Source organism: Suncus etruscus, chromosome 1, assembly GCF_024139225.1.
Source record: "Suncus etruscus isolate mSunEtr1 chromosome 1, mSunEtr1.pri.cur, whole genome shotgun sequence".
Classification (NCBI taxonomy): domain Eukaryota; kingdom Metazoa; phylum Chordata; class Mammalia; order Eulipotyphla; family Soricidae; genus Suncus; species Suncus etruscus.
The window spans coordinates 111107681-111123930 of record NC_064848.1 but is presented as its reverse complement, the minus strand read 5'-3'; the positions used below and the strand labels follow the sequence as shown (position 1 = coordinate 111123930).

At 40.2% G+C, this 16250-nt stretch overlaps 1 protein-coding gene and 1 non-coding gene across 2 annotated transcripts in view; both read left to right on the top strand.

Annotated features, from left to right (window-relative positions):
• The window catches only part of RSBN1L (round spermatid basic protein 1 like), a 67446-nt gene extending 51508 nt beyond the window's left edge, over window positions 1-15938 (top strand). Inside the window, exons 4-8 of the mRNA XM_049783845.1 lie at window positions 5472-5609; window positions 6590-6732; window positions 11409-11576; window positions 14356-14464; window positions 14542-15938. Coding sequence (XP_049639802.1) covers window positions 5472-5609; window positions 6590-6732; window positions 11409-11576; window positions 14356-14464; window positions 14542-15207 — 1224 coding nt within the window. The 3' untranslated portion in view covers window positions 15208-15938. The remainder of the gene's footprint in view (window positions 1-5471; window positions 5610-6589; window positions 6733-11408; window positions 11577-14355; window positions 14465-14541) is intronic.
• LOC126028742 (U6 spliceosomal RNA) lies at window positions 7369-7478 on the top strand. The gene has a single exon (XR_007502466.1). It is a non-coding gene; the product is annotated as a U6 spliceosomal RNA (small nuclear RNA).
• Window positions 15939-16250: the final 312 nt, after the last annotated feature.

Here is a 16250-nt window from a genome sequence, read left to right as displayed (position 1 = left end):
GCCCAAAAAACCAAAAACCAAACCAAACCAAACAAAACACATTTAATATTTTTATTCTTTCTCCTCTTCATGTCCTTTTATTGTTGTCACGTGGAGGGGGGTGTCCCATTCTGCTCTCAGTTATACTCATACACACCAGGAATCGTGAATCTCATTAACATTCAGGCTAGGAAATGTACTCCGATTGCACTGCTCATTGAGGATTATATTCTTCAAGTGCAGTCTTTGTACACCTGACTGCTGTATGAGCAGCAGAATTGCTGGGTCTATGTACAACACCATAGGATGGCATAAGGGATTGAACTCAAGGCTTCACACTTGCAAGGCAGGTGCTTTTGTCACTGAGTTATCCTTGCACCACTGATGTGCCATCTTTAAACCAAGGTATTCCTTTGTGCTGATTTTTCATATTGACCATCTGTTCATGCCATGTTTTTCCTTAAATGTTTGTGAACTGATTTAATACCAATTATTATGCCAGATAAGTACTCTTATGAGAAAATTTACCTTTTTTGTATTAATTTTAAAATGACATTTTATATTGTTAAAATAGTTATCTTTAAAAATAAAATGTAAATTAAAATTTATTTTGATTTGAAAAGAATACACCATATGTGATAGGAAATGGCTCCCCCTTGTGGCTCATTAATTTGTATTAGTGTGAATGTGACAATTTTGTCCTTAAATAAGACTTTCCCTGGGCCCGGAGAGATAGCACAGTGGTGTTTGCCTTGCAGGCAGCTGATCCAGGACCAAAGGTGGTTGGTTCGAATCCCGGTGTCCCATATGGTTCCCCATGCCTGCCAGGAGCTATTTCTGAGCAGACAGCCAGGAGTAACCCCTGAGCACCGCTGGGTGTGGCCAAAAAACCAAAAAAAAAAAAAAAAAGACTTTCCCCTTCCCCACCTGCTATCTCCCAATCAGCTAATGGACCCTACAACTTCTACTATTCTTACCTCTCAATTATATTATTATTATTGTTATTATTATAGCATCATGTTGTTAGGATCTGTAGTCGAAGGACGAGACCACACAATTGGAGTAAAGCAAAACAAAACTTTATTTTTGGGGGCCGAAGGGTTAGCACAGTGGCAGGGTGTTTGCCTTGCATGCTGTCGACCCTGGATGGACCCTGGTTCGATTTCCTGCATCCCACATGGTCCCCCGTGCCTGCCAGGAGCAATTTCTTTGTGCAGAGCCAAGGAGTAACCCTTGAGTGTTGCCAGGTGTGTCCCCAAAACAAAATAAAACAAAACAAAAAAAACTTAATTCTATCAGCTGTACACTGGCCAGTCAGGGCCATCTCCCAGATTACCCTTGCCAAGGGCACAAATCGTATTATATAATGAGTGGATATAGATTAGGGAGGTTTTAGCTTCTGATGATCTTTAATTTAATTTAATTTAATTTAATTTTGAGCCATACCTGGTGATGCTCAGGGGTTAGTACTCCTGGCTATGTGCTCAGAAATCGCTCCTGGGTTGGGGAACCATATGGGACCCTGGGGGATTGAACCGGGGTCTGTCCTGGATTGACAGCGTGTATGCAAGGCAAATGCCCTACCTTTGTAACATCACTCCAGCCCCACTGATGATTTTGTTGTTATTTTTGGTTTTTGGACCACACCCCTAGGTGCTCAGGGGTTTATTCCTGGCTCAGTGCTCAAAAGTCATGCCTGGTGGAGCCTGAGTGATAGCACAGTGGTAGGGCGTTTGCCTTGCATGCTGCCAACCTGTGATGGACCCGGGTTCGATCCTCGGCATTCCATATGGTCCCCTGAGCCTGCCAGGAGTGATATCTGAGCTCAGAGCCAGAAGTAACCTCTGAGTGCTACAGGGTGTGGCCCAGAAACCAAAAACAAACAAACAAAAATAATGCTCTTGGCAGGCTCGTGGGGCTATTTGGGATGCCAGGGATTGAACCCAGGTCCTTCCTGGGTGGGCATAATGCAAGGCAAACACCCTACTGTTCTATCCCTCCAGCCCATGATGATCTTTAAAATAATTGGCTATTGTCTAACAGGGGTCTCAAACTCAATTTACCTGGGGACTGCAGGAGGCAAAGTCGGGGTGATCCTTGAGTGCAAAGTCAGTAGTAAGCCTTGAACATTGGGAGGTGTAACCCAAACAACTAAAACAAAACAAAACAAAACAAAAAAAGATTCCTCTAGGGCAGGGCCACAAAATATTGTATGGAGGGCCGCAAACGACCCGCGGGCCGCAAGTTTGAGACCCCTGGTCTAGGGTATTTTTTTACTGTTCCCTCCTGGCCTTTCTAGATAGGCTACCTAGTATGGCAAGATAGCTTGGGGCTGTGAAAGCTTGGGGTTGTGAATGGAAAGAGGTTTGAGAAAGCCTAACGTGGTCTTTTGCAAAATGACATTCCTCCTTGTTCAGAACCCAGGGCCACACAATGTTTTACCATGTAGCTCGTAACACAGTTATTTAGAATCAAGTGTTCTAGGGGACTGGAGCAAATAGTACAGCCAGTAAGGTGTTTGCCTTGCATGCGACTGATCAGGGTTCAATCCCCGGTATCCCCAAAACAAATAGAATTAAATGTTCAAAAACCACTTTTCATCACCAGTGTGACCTTCCCTCTGCTAATGTCCCCGATTTCCCACCCACTGCTCTTACTTCATATTGTTTGTTAGAACACAAAGGCCAATGGAATTATCAAAACTCAGACTTATTATTAACTCAATAAAAGTTAATTTGTGGTAATTATTTTATCTCACAGTGGTGTTACTGAATTCATTGAGGATTTAATGGATTGGTTGGTGCTAGTAGACTTTTCTATGTTATTGCTTTTGCTTATTGATCTTGGTGGTCTTCTACACAGCTTTCCATCAGATTTGCTGTGATCCTACTGGGTTCACAGTATTATGAAGTTTGAAGGTGCCATGCATAGGTGGCCTCATGGTATAGAAGCTATGGTGCTGGAATGGTTTGGTGGTGTGACAGCTTGATGAGATTCCGTTGTGGAGCCGGGCATTTCTATATCACAGATGTGGCTTCGGGCTGCTGTGCCTTCAAGCAAGAAAGGGGAATCTACCCACCCTCATTCTAAGAAGTTCTCAGAATTTTCATCCTGGACAGCCCAGTTCATCTTTTAGAAGATTTAATTCACTGAAAATTTCTAACGAGAATTACTTAGTTGATCATGTAATAATAGTATGAACCAATTGGAGGATCAGTGACTCTGCCTCTTTTTTATTTAGATATTTTGTTGTACTGCAATACTATCTGTACCAAGTATGATTATGAGGATTTGATGTGAATATCTGTATCTTTTAGAGTGTTTCCATAATGTGAGGAAAGGTTGACCTTTCTGGATTTGCCTGGTTTACAGGGCTTTATTTTATTTATTTATTTTTTTGGTTTTTGGTTTTTGGGCCACACCCGCAGTGCTCAGGAGTTACTCCTGGCTGTCTGCTCAGAAATAGCTCCTGGCAGGCACGGGGGACCATATGGGACACCGGGATTCGAACCAACCACCCAACCACCTTTGGTCCTGGATCGGCTGCTTGCAAGGCAAACGCCGTTGTGCTATCTTCCCGGGCCCAGGGCTTTATTTTTAAAATTGATTTTTATAATGGAATGGATCCAGGTAAACTGAGAACATTTGGTCTTTAAAAATTTGATGTTGGGGGGCCGGAAAAATAGCACAGTGGTAGAGCATTTGCCTTACACATGGTTGACACAGTACCAATCCAGGTCCATCTCCAGCATCTCATATGATTCCCTGAACCTGCCAGGAGCAATTTCTTAGTGCAAAGCCAGGAGTAATCCCTGAGTGTCTCAGGTGTGGCTTAAATAAATAAACAAATAAACAGATAGATAGATGAATGGATGATGTTAAGGAAACAGAAGCTGCTAAGGAAAAAAAGATTAGGATTTTGTTCAAAGTTTCAGAAAGGAAGAAAACTTATCAGTGTTAATATGTGTAAAGACAGGGCTGGCGTGGTGGCGCTAGAGGTAAGGTGTCTGCCTTGCCAGAGCTAGCCTAGGACGGACAGAGGTTATAGCCAGGAGTAACCCCTGAGCATTACCCGGTGTGGCCCAAAAACAAACAAACAAACAAAAAAGTGAAAATACATAGTTTTCTGTAAACTTGTATATATATATTTTTTGTTGTTTTTTTTTGGGCCACACCCGTTTGATGCTCAGGGGTTACTCCTGGCTATGTGCTCAGAAATTGCTCCTGGCTTGGGGGGACCATATGGGACGCCGGGGGATTTGAACCACAGTCCGTCCTATGCTAGCACTTGCAAGGCAGACACCTTACCTCTAGTGCCACCTTCCCGGCCCCGTTTTCTGTAAACTTTACAGAACTTTATAGTATAAAGGATTTAAATATGCATGTGAAAATTAAATATTGACAATTCTTGAGGTGTAAACAATCTTTTTTTTTTTTTTTTTTTTTGGTTTTTGGGTCACACCTGGCAGCGCTTAAGGGTTACTCCTGGTTCTATGCTCAGAAATCGCTCCTGGCAGGCTCAGGGGACCATATGAGATGCTGGGATTTGAACCACTGTCCTTCTGCATGCAAGGCAAACACCCTACCTCCATGCTATCTTTCCAGCCCCTAAACAATTTTAATTTGGCTAATATTTGAATGGTACTCATTTACTAACATACAATAACTTTATACAGTAATCTAATTTTCTTCAGTAGTCCAAATAAATCATATCAGTTAAGGAAGTTAATTGTACCTACAGCTCTTGGTTCTCAAGCCCTGATAGTTTTTCTTTGAACTTAATTATAGAAATTTTCCAAAATAGCAGCATGTCAAGTGTTACTTTTTGGTCTATATAGCTTTACAATTATAATCAGCATGTGAGAATATACACATAATACTAGATTCTAGTTAATATGTTAAGGTTTAGAAGGACCACATACCTTATGGCTCTTAGTCATGTATACCATTCATACTCTTAGTCATTCATACTAGTGGTATGAAAATATAACATTTTCAAAGGGTCTACTCTTGACAATAAGATTAAGACCCAGTTCCGTTTAGAAAAATTTAGATATACATTTGAATATAATTTTAGTGGTTTTATGTGTCATAATGTACCCTAGAATTATAAAAATGATATAAACAGTTTTTTAAAGGCAACTTAAGAATTGCTAGCCAAGGGGCCAGAGCGATAGCACAGCAGTAGGGCGGGCATTTGCCTTTGTGCAAGGCCAACCCTGGACGGACCTGGTTTGAATCTCGGCATCCTGTATGGTCCCTGAAGCCTGCCAGGAGTAACCCCCAGTGCCCGAGTGTGACCCCCAAAAAGAATTGCTAGCTGAAGTAAAACAGCTTGATTTTATGCAATTTTTAATACCTTAATTTTTTCACTGTTAGTAAGACCATTTTTTGGTCTCATGTCACTTACTAATATTTTGGTATTTAATGTTACATAATAGTATCAGGCATTACCTTATGTATAATTTTTTAATTAAATCCATCTCCTTTAGGTAAAAAGAACATATTCTCATGGTACTTACAGAGCTGGCCCAATGCGACAGATCAGCTTGGTGGGAGCAGTTGATGAAGAAGTGGGAGATTACTTCCCTGAGTTCCTTGACATGTTGGAAGATTCACCATTTTTAAAAGTAAGAAAAAATTGTCATGCAATCTAAAATTATGAGTATTACTTTAATACTACAGGTGATACAAATCATGCCATTTGAAATTGAGAAAATTTGATTTCATTTAAATTGGAAGGAAAGTATAGTTAAGAAGCTTAAAAGAATAACTCCCAAACAGTGCCAGGGAGCTTGAGGGCCATTCCTGCAATGCTTAGGCCATTATATTGCAGTCTGGTGGTAGTTGGGGACCTTTGGTACTGGATACAGGACTTTCATCTCTTACCGGAAAATAATAATATGTGTGTACCATATACTAGGTATAGGCCTAGTGGTACTTGGGATTTACTCCAAGCTCTTTATTTGGGGGTCACTTCTGTCTGTGCTTAGGGAATAATGTGGTACCAAGGGCGGACATCGTTTGATCCCTGGTATTACATATGGCCTTACCAAGCTAGGAGCGATTTTTGAGCAAAGGGCCAGGCTACCCCTGAGCACCACTGGGTATGGCCAAAAAAACAAACAAAAAAATAACAAATATTAACACAGTGAATCATCTCTCTGACAGAGCTTGGGAGTAGAAGCATCTAGGAATATTTTCTTAGTGTTTATTTTCTTTGTATTTTGTTAGTGTGTTTAAAATTTACAGGTGGAGAGAGAGCACTGCATATAGGTGCTTGCCTGGCATGCAGCTGACCCAGGTTTGAACCCTGGCATCTCTATGCTTCCCCAGCACTACCAGGAGTGATTCATGAGTATAGAGACAAGTGTAACCCTTGAATTACCACACAGGAATGTGGTAACAAAACAAAACAAAAATAAAGTAGTGTAAAAAAAATAGAATAGTGTTTTTAAGATAGAGTTTTGCAAGAAATGTTTGGAGTATATGTGAATCTGTATGTTAATAAAGTCAATATAGGTTTATATTTAAAATGGAAGTATAAGGTATATATAAAAGCGTGTCTACGGGTAGATTTGAAAGGTAACTGATTTCTTTTTGCCTCCAGTGTACACTGCCATGGGGGACACTGTCTAGTCTAAAATTAGAATGTCGAAAAGATAGTGATGATGGTCCCATTATGTGGGTACGACCTGGAGAACAAATGATCCCTGTGGCTGATATGCCAAAGTCACCTTTCAAAAGGAAAAGGTATGTTATAGATACATTTAGTGATGGTTGTTTTATTTTGTGTGTGTGTGTGTGTGTGTGTGTGTGTGTGTGTGTGTGTGTGTGTGTGTGTGTGAGAGAGAGAGAGAGAGAGAGAGAGAGAGAGAGAGAGAGAATTGGAAAATGACAAAGTTTAGAATATAATTGAAATATGGAAAAACCTAAACAAATGTACATGTAAAAAATATAATCCTTTGAAATATTTGGCATTCCTTAGCTCTGGATAGAATGATTTAAAGTTCATAAGGAGAATAAATAAAATTAAATAGTTAAGAAAAGTGAAGGGAAAGTAAAGGGGAGGAAGTTATACTAGATATTAAAAAATACTGTTCAACTCCAATAAATGATTGGTAACAGCAGTAACTGTGAAAGATAAAACACCAGCAAAGTTCAAAACTGATTAGATTTTAGTACATTTGTAACATGTGAAAGACTAGAAGTTAACGTATGAAAAGCATTTCCAATTTGACAAGATACTGTAAGTAGTCCGGTAGAAAAATAGATCTCAGACGGCAAGGTATATGCTAAAAAATTGTAAGCTATTATTTTTACCCATTACATTGGCAGAAATTTAAAAAAACCAATAGTAGCTACAATCTATCATAGTAGATATGTTGGGTGCTCGCTTCGGCAGCTCATATACTAAAAATTGGAACGATACAGAGAAGATTAGCATGGCCCCTGTGCAAAGGATGACATAGTAGATATGTTGGGAACAGAGCCTTTAAATGTTGTTGATAGAAAGATAAACTACTGTAGAAATTTGCTATTATGCAACAGATTATTGCTGTAAGCTGCAAGTCTGCCTTCTGGTTCCTAGGGCTCAGTGTTGCAAGGGTCTCACAGATCTGGAGGGAGGGAGAGAGAGAATGGGAGGGAGGGAGAGAGGAGGGAGAGAGGGGGAGAGAGAGAGAGAGAGAGAGAGAGAGAGAGAGAGAGAGAGAGAGAGAGAGAGAGAGAGAGAGAGAGAGAGAGAGAGAGAGAGGAGAGAGAGAGAGAGAGAGAGAGAGAGAGAGAGAGAGAGAGAGAGAGAGAGAGAGAGAGAGAGAGAGAGAGAGAGAAACCAAATATACTTTTATTCCTCCTGGAGTCTGAGACTTGCCACCAGCACCCAGGGATTTCTGAGAGAGAGGGAGAGATAGATGGAAATTCATTGGCCACCTGGCCTAGGGAGGCCCAGGTACAAGAAAGAAAGAGAAAGGAATAGATAAATACAAAGCAGGCAGGATCTCTCTGATGCTTTATCTCTGGCTTCCCATGGATCAGCAGGTGCTGCAATGGTCAGTATCCTGGGCCCCGCTTCCAACTGTCCCAAGTTTTTCCTCTTATACCTGGCATGGCAAGGGGCCATGTCCAGGTTCAACTTTCATTACAGTGGGGGGTTATCCAAAGTGTGTATCCAAGTCCACCTGCCTTTACATCAACAAACTACTATAATTTTGTGAAAGTAATCTAGCTCATAAATTTTATCATATATATGTTTTTGTTTGTTGTTTTGTTTTTGTCCACAGCCAGTGGTGCTCAGGGGTTACTCCTGGCTCTGCACTTAGAAATCGCTCCTGACAAGCTCGGGGGACAATATGGGATGCTGGGGTTCAAACTCGGGTCCATCCCAGGTTGGCTGTGTGCAAGGCAAACACCCAACCACTGTGCTATCACTCTGACCCCAGCATACATATGTTTTTTATTCCATTGTCCTCCTTTTGCACTATCGCAAGGGAACACTAAAGGAAAATGTGTAAGAATGCAAATTGCAGCATTATTTGTGGTGAGAAAAATGTGTATTCTCATTAAAGAATATGATAAAATCATTAAATGAGTCATTTGTATGTATGTGAAATGGAAAAGACATGTTAAGTATATATCAGTGCAGTGTGGAGAAAAATATAATTGATTTAAATAATTGGGAATGTGGGCATATAAGGTGAAATATTCCTTTCTCTCAAGATACTTAATGATCCAAAAGTTTTACTGGTTATAGTGATTAGTAACTTAAATAGAACAGGAATTGAGTAAACTAATTTATATGAGGTGATGTTCGGTATGTTTATTTAATGTGTCACTAGAACTCAAATTGTAACACTAAGTAGTTCTCCCCTCCCCTTTCTTTTCCTTTTTTGGTTTCCTGAGCAGGGCTCAGAGAACCTGGAATCCTCAGGACTCTGGAGTCCCATTTGGTAATTAATTGCCTTTAGGAAATGGGACCTCTTCTGGCATTACTTGGTCAACTGGGTCAAGTGCTTAATGCTTGAATCTGATAATGTGGTACTGTGTATTTGGTCCCTGCATTGCTGGAGACCACCAGGGTCACACCAGCAATGCCTAGGTGCCTCCAGCATTGTCATTAGTGTCTGGGCCTTAAGAATGCAAAAGCATGAACCCTTAATTTCAGTGCTATTTTTTATGCCCTTCTTATTGATTATTAATTTATATTTATAAATAGTGCAGATATATACATACTTGGAATTTATGAAACTCCATTTGCTTCTTGAGTAACTTGCTTATACCTCACGGTTTATAATTCATGATGATTTCATAAATCATATTGTTAACCTGACCAACTAATAATAACATTGCCTAGTAACTGTGTATGTGATTTTAAAAAATTAGAATGTGGATTATGTGGTTTAATAAGACAGATCCTATTAGCTTTCTAAGGAATCAGTATCATCATCTAGCTTTCAGATACTGGTAGGACATTCATTATGAGCAATATAATATTACAGAAATTTGTGTTAGTGTACTTGTATGTGATAACTGTAATTCATTCCTACACATTGAGTAGGAAGTGATAGAGACAGAATTGGGAAATTAAGAGGAAAGTTTCCCTAGTGCAGTGGTTCTCAAATAGTGGGGCGCAACCCCGGAGGGGGGTTGCATTTGACCTCGGCAAACACTGTCATAACAAGCTAAGCCCCATGTTTTTGTCTCTGTATGTCTCTGGAGCTGAGAGTTGCTGTGTCCTACTTCAAACCTCGCTTCGAAAAGCTATGCATTGCAAAACGTGCTCATTGTAGCCATTAATCCAGACATCACCTCTGATTCAAAAATCAGCTCAAATTATTTTATATATATTTTTTTTTGCAGGTTTAAGTTTTTTACTAAAGATAATATTTACAGTTGCACGGGGGGGGGTGCGAAAAATGTTTTCTTTCTAGGGGGCATGACAGAAAATAATTGAGATGCACTGCTCTAGCGGATAAACTATTAAGAAAATTATATTATATAATTATAATAAACTTTATTTTGTAATAAACTTATAATAAAGTTTATAATAAATTTTAGTTTATAATACAATTATAATAAAATATTAAAAAAATTAAAGATTTATTTTGGAAGTAATAGAAAAACATGGCGACTCCCAGTAGGGGGAAAATTTGTCTTTTTTCCTCTATAGCAAAATTGGAAAGGGTCTCTACAATGAATGAGGCTGAGTAGTTAGCAACTTTTTTGTACATATGGATACTGGGTGAGATGGTCAATGAGAGATGACTACTAGGACAAAACTAAGATTGTCTTTTCTTTTTTCTTTTTTTTTTTTTTTTTTTGGTTTTTGGGTCACACCCGGCGGTGCTCAGGGGTTACTCCTGGCTGTCTGCTCAGAAATAGCTCCTGGCAGGCACGGGGGGGGGGGGGGGGAACAACCATATGGGACACTGGGATTCGAACCAATCACCTTTGGTCCTGGATCGGCTGCTTGCAAGGCAAACGCCGCTGTGCTATCTCTCCCTCCGGGCCTAAGATTGTCTTTTCTACCTTCAACAAATCAGCATATTTATAGAAGCATTTATGGTGATTTTCTTTCTAATTCATCTTTTGGCTGTTATGAGAATATACATTCCATGAGAGGGAAGCTTTTTATCTTCCATGTCACCTTGTTTCTCTGTAACTCTATACTCCTGGCCCTGAAACTTGTCTCTTAGTCACTACTACTGTTTTGTTCATTCTTTCCAATACCTAGAAAGCACAGCAAATAACATACTTTATAAATATTAAATTAATGCATTTTTTATTTTATTTTTGGTTTTTGGGTCACACCCGGTGGCGCTCAGGGGTTACTCCTGGTTCTGCGCTCAGCAATTGCCCCTGCCAGGCTAGGAGGACCACATGGGATGCGGGGATTTGAACCACTGTCCTTCCTGGGTCGACTGTGTGCAAGGCAAATGCCCTACCACTGTGCTATCTCTCTGGCCCCTGCTTCCCAGGATTAGCCTCAACACTAAATATAATAATTTTTGTAAATAACAAGATCAATAAATCATTAACAAGACTCACAAAAAAAACTTCATTTGGAAACAGGTGATTTAAGATTTCCATTTCTCTAAATTATGTGGTTACTTATTGTCTGATGGTCCTTAATCCCTATTACAATAGCACAAATGTATGGTAGTCTTTTTTTTTTTTTTTTTTTTTTGATTTTGGGCCACACCCAGTGATGCACAGGGGTTACTCCTGGCTCTGAGCTCAGAAATAGCTCCTGGCTTGGGGGACCATATGGGATGCTGAGATTTGAGCCACCGTCCATCCTGGATCAGCTGCGTGCAAGGCAAACTTACCCTACTGTTGTACTATCTATCGCTCCTGCCCCAAATGTTTGATAGTCAAATAAGTCAGTCCACACACTCATACTTTCAAAAATAAAATTTCTTTTTTAACAGAACTACCAATGAAATAAAAAACCTGCAATACCTACCTCGAACTAGTGAGCCTCGTGAGATGCTATTTGAAGACAGGACAAGAGCTCATGCAGACCACATAGGACAAGGTTTTGAACGACAGACGACAGCTGCTGTTGGAGTACTAAAAGCTGTACACTGTGGAGAGTGGTATATATTAACTGCTTTTTTGTGTGTTTGTATATGCATGTGCATGCTGTGTAGCAATCAGAGCGTAACACATCTCAGTATATATTAACTACTTGTGTGTGCGCATGCACATGTGTGAGTGCATGCACGCATGTAGTGTGGCACATTTGATTCTGTTCAGTACGTATTCCTGGCTCTGCATTCAAGGATAATCTGGTGGGCTTGGGAGACCATATATAGTGTCAAAGGTTGAACCAGGATCCTCTGTGTGCAAGTGTCCTATCTGCCCCTTCCTTCCTTCCTTCCTTCCTTCCTTCCTTCCTTCCTTCCTTCCTTCCTTCCTTCCTTCCTTCCTTCCTTCCTTCCTTCCTTCCTTCCTTCCTTCCTCCCTCCCTCCCTTCCCTCCCTCCCTCTCTCCTTCCCTCCTTCCTTCCTTCCTTCCTTCCTTCCTTCCTTCCTTCCTTCCTTCCTTCCTTCCTTCCTTCCTTCCTTCCTTCCTTCCTTCCTTCCTTCCTTCCTTCCTTCCTGCCTGCTTTCTTGCTTTCTCTCTTGCTTTCTCTCTTTCTTTCTCTCTTTCTCCCTTCCTTCCTTCCTTCCTTCCTTCCTTCCTTCCTTCCTTCCTTCCTTCCTTCCTTCCTTCCTTCCTTCCTTCCTTCCTTCCTCCCTCCCTCCCTCCCTCCCTCCCTCCCTCCCTCCCCCTCCCTCCCTCCCTCCTTTCCTTCCTTCCTTTCTTTTTCTTTTCTTTCTTTCTTCTCTCTTTCTTGTTGGTTTTTGGGCCACACCCTGGCTATGTGCTCAGAAATCGCTACTGGCTTGGGGGACCATATGGGATGCTGGGGATTGAACCGTGGTTAGTCCTAGGTTAGCGCATGCAAGGCACACCCCCTACTGCTTGTGCCACTGCTCCTGTCCCAGCTTCTAATTTTCTTTAAATTACAGTTGACCCTTGAAACACAGGTTTGAGCTATACTTAAATTCAGGCATTTTGGCAAACAGTTTAATCTTTTGGTATTGAGAGACTAGCACAGCACTGTAAATAATTTTTCTCATGTTTTCTAAAATGATAAGATTTTCAAAATTCTTAAGATTTTCATTAGTTAATCCTAACGGATTACAAAAATATATACAATATTTTTGTTAATTTGACTATGACTTTGGTGAATCTTTTCAACAGTAGGCTATTAGTACTTAAGTTTGGGCATCAACCATTATATGCAGCTTTTCAGTTATGTAGCAGTCTGTACCCTTTACCTCATTCTCAAACCCCATTCATTGTTCAACATCAGCTATTTAAAGTATCAAACCACACATTGAGAATTTTTTATCTGTTTAGTTAGTAAAATACTAACTATTGATTTGTATACTGTCCGTGTGTGTGTGTGTGTGTGTGTGTGTGTGTGTGTTTTGGGTCACACCCGGCAAGTGCTCAGGGGTTACTCCTGGCTCCTTGCTCAGAAATTGCTGCTGGCAGGCACCGGGGACCATATGGAACACAGGTGTGTGTGTGTGTGTGTGTGTGTGTGTGTGTGTGTGTGTGTGTGTGTGTGTGTGTGTGTGTGTGTGTGTGTTGAGTCACACCCAGCAAATGCTCAGGGGTTACTCCTGGCTCCTTGCTCAGAAATTGCTGCTGGCAGGCACCGGGGACCATATGGAACACCGGGATTTGAACCGATGACCTTCTGCATGAAAGGCAAATGCCTTACCTCCATGCTATTTCTCCGGCTCCTTATATACTATCTCTTAATTTATGAGTTTATTTAGGACAGGGGTCTCAAACTCGTGGCCTGTGGGCCACAAATGGTCCTCCATACAACATTTTGTGGTCCTGCCCTAGAGGAATCTTTTTTGTTTTGTTTTGTTTTAGTTGTTTGGGTTACCCCCCCCCCCCAATATTCAAGGCTTACTACTGACTTTGCACTCAAGGATCACCCCAACTTTGCCTCCTGCAGCCCCCGACTTTGCCTTGAGATCCTTGATTTAGAATTTTTAGGTATTAGTGTAGTTCTGTATGTCTTCATTGAAGGAAAATGTCCACTTTCTCCCTTATTTATCTCTACATTTGACTAGTTTTTGGTTTTTCGGCCCCACCCGATGTTCAGGGGTTACTCTTGGCTAAGCGCTCAGAAATTGCCCCTGGCTTGGGGGGACCATATGGGACGCTGTGGGATCGAACCACGGTCCTTCATTGGCTAGCGCTTGCAAGGCATACACCTTACCTCTAGCGTCACCTCGCTGGTCCCAGCACTTGATTTTTAAATATGGTTATGGGGGCCAGAGAGATAGCATAGCGATAGGGCATTTGCCTTGCATGCGGCCGACCTGAAATGGACCTGGGTTCGATTTCCGCCATCCCATATGGTCCCCTGAGCCTGCCAGGTGTGACCCAAAAACCAAAACCAATATATGGTTATGGGTCTAGAGCAATAGCACAATGTCTTGCACATGGTTGATTTGGGTTTGATCTCTGGTATGCCATATGGTCCCCTGAGCTTGCCAGGAGAGATTTTTGAGCACAGAACCAGGAATAACTCCTGAGGATTGGGTATGGCCCAACCCCCCATAAATAAAAATATAGTTATGTACACCTCTAATAAAAGGAGGTGCTGTTTTCTAGGTTTATTCTGAAATTGATAGGATAAAGTATGTAGTGTTCATTTACTTGAAATTTAACTTGATTTCTAAAGTATTGGTTTTGACCATAAGTTACTTCTACTTTGAATTTAATAAAGATTCAACAGTGAATTTTCTTAAAGTAAAATATTAAAGGCAGATTACGTAACCATATTATGTCCTTTCTTAGGCCTGAACAACCTCGAATAACCAAAGATGTAATTTGCTTCCATGCTGAAGATTTCTTAGAAGTAGTTCAGCGATTGCAGTTAGATTTACATGAACCACCACTGTCCCAGGTATATTTAAAACAATCATTTTCAGTTTAATTTTCACTGTGGAAAAAAGCTTACCATTTTTTTTAATCTTCCCCCAGTGTGTCCAGTGGGTTGATGATGCAAAACTTAATCAATTGAGGAGAGAAGGCATTCGCTATGCCAGGATTCAGCTATATGATAATGACATTTATTTTATTCCAAGGAATGTTGTTCATCAGTTCAAGACAGTCTCAGCTGTATGCAGTTTAGCATGGCACGTTCGACTCAAGTTGTATCACTCAGAGGAGGACACTGCTCAGAATACAGCTGCTCATGAAACAAGTACATTATCAGATTCCTCATCTTCACTTCTTGGACCTCAAGTTGATAGCAGGGCTGGACCTCAAGTTGATAGTAGGGCTTGTACTGTAAGGAAAACATCCCTGGATTCTGTTTTGTCAGATAAGCTTCACTCTACATATGAATTACAGCAGATTAAACATGAACCTAGTTCATCTGTAAGAATCAAGGAAGAACCTATGAATGTTTGTGTTTCTGAAAAGACTAGAGCACCGAATAATATGGATGGCAAGAATGTTAAAGCAAAATTGGATCATGTTCAATTTACAGAATTTAAGATGGACATAAACTCTAAATTTGAAAACAGTAACAAAGATTTAAAGGACAAATTATATCCTGGAAGTCTCATAAATCTAGTTGACACAAGGCAACATAATTCAGCACATTCAAGTCAAGATAGAAAAGATGATGACGTTTTGTGTTAAGTTTGTACATACCATCTAAAACTCCTTTTTTTTTTTAAAAAAAAACTGAATAATGTAATAAAGATTCATGAATTCTTAAAGCAAGTCAAGGACTTGCTCCCAAATCCTGTTGCAAAATATAGTTTATGTAGCTTTGTAACATTCCTCAGTGCCTGTCCATAACTGTGAATTATCAAAGCACTTAGGGCCAGATGCACTGTAAACACTTGCAGGTCTAAAAGTTCTTAAAAAATTATTTGAGTTGGAGTTCTAAGATTTAGAACAGAGCTGACATTATCATATGTGTTTGTATATACATGAATGTATATGCACACATGTACATATACAGACACACACTTTTTTTAATAACATGAGCCAGAATTCTTTTCAACAATTTACAGATTTTTTCCATAGAGCTTGTTTATACCATTTCTCCCTTCTGCCCACCACCCCTTTTTAACTATATCAGCATAGTAGTGTAAATATCTCTAAAAATCTTTAAGTGTGATTTATACTGAAATATGAGCCATTTAATAAAGGTTCATATAGTAAATACATTTTCTGTTGAGATGGAAAAATTGACAATTCAGTTAAAGCATTTGATCTATTATGTTTTCTGGTATATCCATTTAGGGTGGTAATGGAGTACAAATGTCTATTTTTCAAACTGTCAGTACTTAAATTCCCCATACTGCAAATTTTTTGAAGATTGTTATGAAGGTAGTTTGTGTGTGTGTGTGTGTGTGTGTGTGTGTGTGTGTGTGTGTCTGTGTATAAGGGAATATATGTTTATCATATTTTGCAAAACTTAAAGTGATAAATTTGTGAATATGTGACCTGGAATACTTTTAAAAATAAATATTAAGCAGTAAAGGGGGGCAGAGCAATAGTACAGTGGGTAGGTCATTTACCTTGCATGTGGCCAACTGCGGCTCAGTATTTGGTAGCTTATAAGGTCCTCTAAGCAAGCCTGGAGTAATTCCTGATTAGAGAGCCAGGGATTACCTCTGAGTACTATCAGGTGTGACCCAAATCCAAAAACAAACAGAAAAGCAGTTTAAGGT